The sequence below is a fragment of the Gadus chalcogrammus genome, chromosome 7, assembly GCF_026213295.1.
Source record: "Gadus chalcogrammus isolate NIFS_2021 chromosome 7, NIFS_Gcha_1.0, whole genome shotgun sequence".
Lineage (NCBI taxonomy): Eukaryota > Metazoa > Chordata > Actinopteri > Gadiformes > Gadidae > Gadus > Gadus chalcogrammus.
Window position 1 is genome coordinate 9,337,806 of NC_079418.1, and position 10,539 is coordinate 9,348,344.

The 10,539-nt window shown below is 48.9% G+C and overlaps 1 protein-coding gene across 1 annotated transcript; it reads right to left on the bottom strand.

Moving 5' to 3' along the window:
- Nucleotides 1-6,067: 6,067 nt before the first annotated feature.
- LOC130385957 (trace amine-associated receptor 13c-like) lies at nt 6,068-7,081 on the bottom strand. The gene has a single exon (XM_056594741.1). It carries the CDS (start codon nt 7,079-7,081, stop codon nt 6,068-6,070), a length of 1,014 nt encoding a protein of 337 aa, XP_056450716.1.
- Nucleotides 7,082-10,539: the final 3,458 nt, after the last annotated feature.

Consider the following 10,539-nt stretch of genomic DNA (forward strand, 5'->3'; position numbering starts at 1 on the left):
AAGGAAATTCAGTGGACCTGGCCAGCCACTCACGGAGAGGATCACTTTGTGATCATGTTCGCTGGGAGACTGGCTAGAAGACAGTGGCTGGACAAATGCATTGGTACAGGCTGGTATTGCAAGTTCGGGAACTTCAAAGTCCTTTATAAATGTCAGCCATGTCACCAAGACCCGCCATGCACACCAGGTCACAGCTGCAAGCCTGTATACACTTCTACAACAAGCCTACACCAAAGACTGCACATCTGATGATATTGATGAAATACAATCTGATAGTGTGCCTTTTGAGGAATGGTGCATACAGCGAGCAAAGACCACTGTTCACTTTGACTACTGGCTTAAGACCCTGTCTTTGGAGCTTCTCATGCTGCGTTACATCAGATCACTTCGGGAAGGTAACTTCCAGCTGTATGTGGAATCCCTGACTCAGATCATGCCCTGGATGTTCTCCCTCGATCACACGCACTACTCTAGATGGCTTTCTGTACACATCCGTGACATGATAACTCTTGCCAAAAAACATCCTGATGTTCTAGCCGAATTCATGTCTGGAAATTTTGTGGTGCACAAAACCTGCAACCAATTCTCTGGCATGGCACTTGACCAGTGTCACGAGCAGAACAATGCAAAGGTGAACGGTTCTGGTGGGGCTATTGGACTGACTGGCAATCCAGGAGCACTCCGACGCTGGATGATAGCCGGGCCAGAAATCGCCAGGATCACATCAGAATTTGAGCAGCAAACAGTAAAGCAGCAACATGGTGCTAGTGGCACTGGACAACATCACCATGATCATAAACCTGGAGTACAAGCTGCCTTCTTGAAGGAAGTTAAGGCACTTGTGAATGTGCTGGGAGAGATGGGGAATCCATTCTTAGAACACAGCCAAGACCTACTAGTCATTGACACAAGGGACATCATGGACCCCCAAGTAGCTGAAACTGTGAGAAGGATTGAAACCCTTGGTGAGGAGCAGTACACCAAGTTTGTGACCGAAAGGCTAGAAAAGTGTACGACACTGGTCACACAAACAATTCCGAAGAACAAACTGCCACTGTTCAGCAGGCCACCATATAAAATTAAGTCCAAACAGAAGGCACAACTTGCAGCTCTAAAAAGTGATTGTGGTCTTTTTTCTCGGCTGTACATCTCCTGCCAAACACGAGATGGAGATATTGACAATTTCTTCTCCCATGAAAACCAGGCAGCCCCACCAGCTCTGTCAACTGGAGGAAAACTCCGCATTGGGGTTAAAGCTGATTTACTTTGCTGCCTGGAATCAGACCTGCTTCAAAATAAATGTGTGCCTGTGGCAGATGTAACAATTTTTGATGGTGCAGTTGTGGTTCAAATGTTAAATCCTGGAACATCAAGGACATTTAAAGAATATGGAGAAAGAATATTTGCACCATACATCTCTGCTCATCTGGTAAAAAGCTGTCGCATCGACCTCGTCTGGGATGTATACCTACCTGCCAGCCTGAAAGCCTCAACCAGACAGAAGAGGGGAAAGGGCACAAGGAAAAGGGTGGCTCCTTCTACTGTCATGCCAAAGAACTGGAGGGACTTCCTTCTATGTGATGAGAACAAAAGTGAATTGTTCACATTCCTCACACATGAAGTGATTAACCTTCCTCTAGCAGAAGGCAAGGAACTATATGCAACAGATGGAAGTGGAGTCCTCTGCTCTCCTGCTGAGTCAAATTCTGCCTACCAAGCCCCATGTTCACAAGAGGAGGCAGACACCCGCCTACTTCTGCATGTGTCAGATGCTGTTCAAAAGGGGTGTAAGAAGGTGACCATGCGCACAGTAGATACTGACGTTGTGGTACTGGCTGTGGCTTCATTCAGAAAGATAGCTCCTGATGAGCTGTGGGTGGCCTTCGGGGTTGGATCAAGCTTTCGCTACATAGCCGTTCATGAAATTGTCAACACAATGAATCCAACCCAGTGTCTGACTCTTCCAGTATTCCATGCTTTCACCGGATGTGACACTGTATCCGCTTTTGCAGGTAGAGGGAAGAAAACGGCCTGGGAAAGTTGGAAATCTTTCCCTGAGGTGAATGATGCTTTCACTGAATTGCTCAGTATGCAAAGTGAGGTTAGTCGAAAATCAATGAAACACCTAGAACGATTTGTAGTGCTGATGTACGACCGAACTAGCGAGTGCATGGAAGTCAATGACGCTAGGAAAAGGCTCTTCACACAGAAGTCTAGAAATCTGGAGAACATTCCTCCAACACAGGCAGCACTCAAGCAGCACATTAAACACACTTGCTACCAGGCCAACTGTTGGAACCAGGCATTGGTCCTGAATCCAGAGATGCCAGACCCATCTGACTGGGGCTGGACACAGGAAACCACTGGGTGGCAGCCGCTTTGGACCACCCTTCCTGAAGCATCTAAGTCATGCCACAAATGAATCTGCTGTCGGTGCCAGAAAGGATGCACTGGACGATGCAAGTGTGCCAAAGCTGCACTCAAGTGCACTGCACTGTGCTCCTGTTCTGGAGACTGTTCGTTGTCCTGCTAAACAGTAGCTTAGTAGAAGCAGTAGTGGTGAATCAACAGAGCTTAATTTAGCTGTAAATATATTGTTCACTGTTTTGTAAAGTAAATACTTTTACACATACCTCTCCGTTTGCTTTTTGATTTGTGGACTGCGGCATGGGAAAATAACTTATTTTAAGTTGTGTCCTCCAACCCCAAGACTAGGGCATAACAGTTAGATTTTTTTCGGCAATCATTTGTATGTAGTATTCTATTAGACCATGGGTGTTAATTTATCCTTATTATTTCTTAAAAAGGCAAGCAAATGGTTTCCCTATTATATATCTCAACCAGTGTTACAACTTAATTTAAAGGTTCTAAACTAAAAGGCAGATCATCGCTAACGTGGGCTTGCCTTGTGACCTCGATAACTCAAAAGGTTTTAATGGGAAACATGTCAAATTTTCTGTGAACATTCATGACAGGTACAGGACCAACCACGTGGATTTTGGTAACCCTAAGAGATTTGATGTAGCGCCACCACCTGGCAAAGTTCGCATTTACGGACAAAATTTGGTAAATTCTTACCTTGACCTTGACCTAAATATGTTTCCTCAAACACTAGGTTTCTCAAAAGTGTCACCAAATGATTGGGCATATCAACTTTAGTTGGAAATGACATCTTAAATGTTTTATAACATTGCATGGTTCCAAAATTATGAGCGTCTGAACATTATACCCAGCGGAATGTCGGCCATCTTGAATTTGGCGTCTCACGGCCGTCACAGGCAAAATCTGACTTCCCTCCACATCTTGAAATACACCTTATGGCATGTACTAACTATGTTAGAAATTTCATGCTTTGAGAGCTCCTCGGCCTTTACCTCGCCATTAGGCATTTCCGTTTCCTATTGGAGGCTCGGCCATTCTCCGTTTTCGTGGACCACAAGCCATTGACGTTCGCGATGGCGAAGGTTTCGGAGCCGTGGTCTGCCCGTCAGCAGCGCCAGCTGGCCTACATCTCAGAGTTTACAACGGACATCCGCCATGTGGCGGGTAAGGACAATCACGTCAGGGTCACCAATGTAGGAGATCGCAATGAAATGGAGACGGAGACTTGATTGCCGGTGAAAAACACGAGAAGGATTTATTTCCCAAAACACAGAACCTGCACAGCCAGAGGTGCGTTCCTTAAGACGTGCGTCGTAACACCCAGGTGGGTCCCACGTGCACAAAGTGCACAATTGTTATTAAAATGTGAGCTTATCCGCTGTACTATGGTCCCCTATTGTTTCTGAAACGTTTTCCCCCCCCTCAAATTCTGTAAAAGTCATACTGCAGCCTGTACCGTAATTTGAAAACTCTTGAAATGTTCAGGTATGGTTACCAATACCCCCCCACTAGCCATAATCCCAAATTGTGGTACTGCATCCAAAGGTGGCGCTATTTAAGAAAATTATGAACTAGCTTTATTTCTCCTTGCTAGATTGACCTGGAAGCAAAATTCTTTCATCATATTAATCTCTAAAATCAGATGGATATTTCCCCCCCCTGGTTTTCTGCTCTAAAATTTTTCACTTTTCCCACAATTTCTTAGAAAAGCCAAACGTCCACAGTCTCAACCCATTTTGCAGATATTACCATTTTGTTATTGTATAATAATAATATATAATATAATAATATACGGCTATCATTAGGTGGATACCATTAACAGTGCACATTTTCAGATCTGTACTCTTTTAAGAAAGCCCTTAATTCTCTCGTGAAATGTGCGCTTGGAGTTTTCTTGATGGTGTGTGCTTATCAATCGACAATTTCACAATGTGAATGAGGTTAATGCAGTTCATGAATGTCAGTGCCTCAACGGGATAAGGCCGTGTTCTGGTGTTCCTTAGGTTGAGAGTTCGAATCCTGATTAGAGCATGCTGAACATGACATTCTGTCAATGTCACTCATTGTCATTTAAGAAACACAACATTGAACAGCACCTGAAATTCATCAGGCAATCAACATTCCGGCTCATTCGTTTCCGAGAATGGGTCTGCCAAGACACAGTATGAAATTAAGGGGAACTTCTTCATCAACATTTTTCCTTCATAATTAACTCTGTTATATTTATATTTCTTCCGTTAGTGTTCTTGACAACAAATGTTTAATTTCCCAAGAATTTCAAAGATTGTTCAGGTATATGCTTTGAAGAAAGCCCTTAATTCACTTGAGAAATGTGTGCTTTGAGTTTTCTGGATGTTGCGTGCTTATCAATAGTCATTCTGACCATGTGAATGAGGCTGCAGTTCAGGTTTATAAGTGAAACATCTTTCCTTAAATATGACAATTATATGTTATATTTATATATCTTCCATTAGTTTGTTCTTGACTTTTAATTTTGCTCAGACCCCGTTAATCCCCGCTTGCGGTTATATTTTTATTTATTCTATTACTATTTCATTTTTCTATTACTAATTCCGTGCCGTCCAAACACAATATTCTGATTTCAAATTGTAGAATGTAAACGTATTTCAAGTTTATTGAACATATACATTCAATATTAAGCTTTAATGACGCAGACTTCATTGCACACACTGTTTACAGAAAAAGAAAAAATTGAAGATAAAAGATTCCTTGATTATTACAACCCATTATACTGCCGAAGGCAGTCAGAAATAAATATACACATCTGCCTATCATATTCCTTATGCCCTATCGCCTATACAACGTTTTAAATAATATCTCTCAGTGCATCCTAGAATATGGTATACTTATACCATACAGTACCACACAAGACTCAATCGTACATTTTAATTTATTATTAATGCAATACACAAGAGTAAAAACATTCATTACATTCATGAAATAATATCTGTCAGCGCAGAAGAGTAGACAGTCATAAATATGCACATCTGCCTATCTATTATAATAAAATTATTAATAAAACATTTCATTTGAAGACGCCTTTTATCGGCACTCGAGGACACCCAAAGATACACAAAAGTCATTGAAGAGAAATAACAAAAGGATAAAGAAAAGATAATAACAAAAGTAAGAGCGATAGCAATTGGCATCAGATGGAAAATGGCAGTTTTAAACACGGGTTTAAGTTGTGATTTGAAATGGGGGGAATGAGTGGATGTTTCTGAGTTGGTGTGGAAATGAATTCCAGAGACGGGGACCAGAGCGGCTGAACGCTCTGTGCCCCGTGGTATATGGAGGAAGAGGAAGAGGCAGGATGAATATGATCTTCATGCCTATACATTCCTGAAATAACATCTGTCAGCGTATTCCTAGAATAGGGTGGCATCGGAGTCTGGCCGATACTTATACAATGCTCACCACACAAGATATTGTGTATTAAAACGGCCGAATGTAAAATGTTTTCAACTAAATTAAACATAAACATTCAATCTTACATTTTAATTGGTAATTAATGCAATGCACAAAAGTAAAACCAATACAAATCTAACAATTGATGATCCTTTAAAACATATGCACATCTGATTATAATAATTATAATGCCTCACAGATTGCCGTTATAATGAGAAATAAAAAATAACAGACATGTCCCCTTATTCTTAGTTTGTCAGTGCAGCACGGTGGCCCGGCTGGAGTTTGGCTTTAGTATCTGCAGGGTGATGATCAGTCTGATCGTCCACCGGAACCACGGGTAGAACAAGGCGTACATCAGCGGGTTCAGGCAGGAGTTCAGATACAACAACAGGCTGCTCCAGAACCAGGCGGCAGAGTTCACCGACACATCCTGACCAATGAACCCGAGGGAGGGAAAGAAACACAGGAGGAACACCACCACCACCACGCCCAGCCTCCGCGCCGCCTTCAACTCCGACCGCCGAGCCACCACCCCCACCGCCGCCGCCCCCACCGCCGCCGCCCACGACGACCTCATCTTCCGCGCCTGGGACAGAGCGGCGCCGAAGACCTGCAGGTACAACGCCACCACGGTGGATATGGGCGCCAGGAAGGTGACCAGCAGCTCCAACCAAGCGGATGACCCGTCCACTATCACCACACATTCCCCCTGGCACGACGTCCGTCTGGGCGGCCCTCGCATGTTCACAACCAAGAGGCCGCCGTTGTAGACGACGGCGCACGACCAGCAGAGGCCCACGGCGAGCTGCACCCGGCCCATGGTCACCTCGCTGGCGTAGCGTAGCGGCTGGCAGACGGCCAGGTAGCGGTCCAGCGATATGAGCAGGATGCTGGCCACCGACGCCGAGGTCAGCACGTAAGTCAGCATGTAGAACGCGGAGCAGAGCCAGGGACCCAGGAACCAGCAGGAGCTGATGTAGTACTGCGCCCCCAGGGGCATCACCACCAGGCCGATGAGCAGGTCGGAGCCGGCCAGGGACAGCAGCACCATGTTGGTGGGCGTGTGCAGCTGGCGGAAGTGGGCGATGGAGACGATGAGCAGCAGGTTGAGCAGCACGGTGAGGAGCGCCAGGGAGAAGGTCAGGATGTAGAGGAGGCTGGCGCTGAAGCGGGGCCCAAGGCTCAGCCGGCAGGAGGTGTTGAGCAGCAGGGGGTAGCAGAGGTCCGGCCCTGACCCTGCCAGCGGGCTCCTCAGTAGGGGAGACATGGCGGAGGACAGGGTGTCGAGGTGCAGGAGGTGGAGCGAGGTAGCAGAGGCCGGCTGAGGACCAGGAGTGAAGACCTGGCAGCGTCTGTGGCTCAATCCCTCCTCGGTACAACGGTTATACCCCTCCCTCCCTCCCCCCCCCCCCCCCCCCCCCCCCCCTCCCTCCCTCTCTCTCTCTCTCTCTCTCTCTCTCTCTCTCTCTCTCTCTCTCTCTCTCTCTCTCTCTCTCTCTCTCAGTGCGCTGAGTTTTGACCTCCAGAGAACCATCCAGAGGACAAGCCGGAGTACTAGCCGGAGAACACTGACACTTAATGGCTGTTTATGTACAGAGAACCAGTCAGCGCACAGTAATACACAGACACTCAGAAAACCAGCCAGAGCACATTAATTCACAAACACTAAACAGCTGTTTATATTCAGAGAACCAGCCAGAACACATTAATACTAGGGGTGGGAATCTCTTGGCACCTCACGATTCGATTAGATTCCGACTATGAGGTCAACGATTAGATTCTGAAGCGATTATCGATGCCTCTCGATGCATCTCGATTCAACAATTTTTTTTATGTACATTTCCATGCGTGATTTTCAAAAATATATATATACATCTGGGTTTGCTACACAGAGTTTGCTAATCACTTCCTACTTTTGTGATGATCATTAAAGACATCAACAGATTAATTAACTTATTGTAGCGGTATCGTAATTCACTGTGTATGTTGTATGGTGCGTGCCCCCTTTAAGGGAAGGGGGCGTGGGACCCACCTGGGTGTTACGACGCACGTCTTAAGGAACGCACCTCTGGCTGTGCAGGTTCTGTGTTTTGGGAAATAAATCCTTCTCGTGTTTTTCACCGGCAATCAAGTCTCCGTCTCCATTTCATTGCGATCTCCTACATTGGTGACCCTGACGTGATTGTCCTTACCCGCCACATGGCGGATGTCCGTTGTAAACTCTGAGATGTAGGCCAGCTGGCGCTGCTGACGGGCAGACCACGGCTCTGAAACCTTCGCCATCGCGAACGTCAATGGCTTGTGGTCCACGAAAACGGAGAATGGCCGAGCCTCCAACAGGAAACGGAAATGCCTAATGGCGAGGTAAAGGCCGAGGAGCTCTCGATCGAAGGTGCTATATTTCCGTTCGCAGGGGCGGAGCTGCCGGCTGAAGAATGCCAGCGGCTGCCAGACGCCGTTCACCAACTGCTCATGCACAGCACCAACTGCATAGTCCGAAGCGTCGGTGGTCAGGGCAATCAGCGCCGCAGGCAAAGGATGTGCCAGCATAGTCGCCTCGGCCAATGCCCGTTTAGTGTCCCCAAAGGCCGCCTCTCTCTCAGCGGTCCAGTCAATAATATGCTTCGTGGTCTTACCCTTGAGTGCCTCATACAGGGGCCGCATGAGCCGGGCCGCACGGGGAACAAAACGGTGATAAAAGTTCACCATCCCCAAAAACTCCTGCAGGGCTCGAACTGTAAGAGGGCGCTGAAAGTCCGCCACTGCAGCCACCTTCGAGGGCAGGGGAACAGCTCTCTCCTTGGTGATGCGGTGGCCCAGGAAGTCAATGGCGATCCTGCCGAATTGGCACTTGGCTGGATTGACAATCAGGCCATGCTGGCTGAGCCGCTCGAAGAGTGTCCGCAGATGCCTCATGTGCTCGGCCGTGGAGGCGCTGGCGATCAGAATGTCATCCAGGTAAACGAACATGGCAGGCAGAATGGCAGGTCCCGCAGCACGGTGTCCATCAGGCGCTGAAAGGCCTGGGCTGCGTTCTTCAGGCCGAACGGCATCCGTAAAAACTCAAATAGTCCAAACGGAGTGATCACCGCCGTCTTCGGGACGTCCTGCGGCTGGACGGGCACCTGGTGATAGCCCCGAACGAGGTCCACCTTGGAGAACACTACCGCACCGGCCAGGCGGGCAGAAAAGTCCTGGATGTGGGGAATCGGATAGCGGTCGGGCACCGTAATGTCATTGAGCCGGCGGTAATCCCCACATGGACGCCACCCACCGCCAGGCTTCGAGACGATGTGGAGCGGGGAAGACCTAGCAACGGCGAGCTTAGCAGAGTCGAGGCGCCGGGCCCTGGCGTAGACCGGCGGGCCAGTGGTCGCGATGTGATGCTCCACTCCGTGCTTGGTGGCGGCAGCTGAGAACGTGGGCTCCGTAAGCTCCGGGAATTCCGCGAGGAGGGAGGAAAACACATCGGAGGGTGAGAGTGCGCCCGACAGCTTCGTCGTGCCCGAGCCACTGAGCTCACATGCCAGGGAGCTAAAAGTCTCAGCACTTATCAAGCGCCGGTTCATCACATCCACCAAAAGGCCATTGGCGCAGAGGAAATCGGCGCCGAGGAGGGGTGTGGACACCTCCGCGGTGACAAAATCCCAGCCGAAACGCTGACCCCCGAAACATAAAGAAACAGTCCTAGTCCCAAAGGTGCGGATGGGGCTGCCGTTGGCGGCCTCCAGGGCGGGGCCGTGGCCGCCCCCCATTCTGTCAATACGTGACGCGGGCAGAACGCTCACCTGGGCCCCCGTGTCACACAGGAACCGTCGCCCAGAGCCTGTGTCTGTGATAAACAACAGACCCCCAGAACGGCCGACACACACGGCAGCTAGCGAGTGCCGGCCCGTGCATTTCCCGATGCCACGAAACTACACGGGGGGGGCACCTTCTAGCTTTGGGTCCATACAGGGCGTGGAAATAGCACAGGCCTGCAGACTGCTGTGGCTGTCGTCGTGTCGCCGCGGCCACAGCGATGGTGTCCGTCATCTCCAGGTTGCCAGTGGTGTGAGCCAATACGGCCGTGCAGCGTTCGCGCCCGGCGGCGAAAAAACAATCCGCCTCCCTAGCCAGAGCCCGAAAGTCCGTGGTGTCGCTGTTGGCTAGAGCTGCCCTGACACGCACTGGCAGCTGCTGCATAAATAAACCCCGAAACAAAAAACAAGGCTTATTACTCCCCAGGAGATTGAGCATGTGATCCATGAGCTCCGATGGTTTGGAATCCCCGAGGCCATTCAATGCCAGAAGCTGCTCGCCCCGTTCAGCCTCCGACAAACAGAACGTCTCCATCAGGAACCCTTTTAGCAACTCATACTTCCCACGGGCCGGGGGGTCCTCGAGAATATACATCGCTCTGGCCGCCGTCGAGCCACCAAGCGCGGAGACTACATAATAAAACTTGGTTTCATCCGCAGTAATCCCCTTCAGCGCGAACTGCGCCTCCGCTTGCGCGAACCAGACCCGTGGCTGCCGTTCCCAAAACTCCGGGAGCTTCAGGGAGACTGCCATCACCGGAGCAGCAGCCACGGAATCTTCCGCCGAATCGAACTCCATAGCCCAATCTCCGATCTGCGCGTCCTCGCTCTTCCAGCGCATAGAACAGTAATCCGGTAAAAACGTCCGAAAACTGTCAGGGTCACCAATGTAGGAGATCGCAATGAAATGGAGACGGAGACTTGA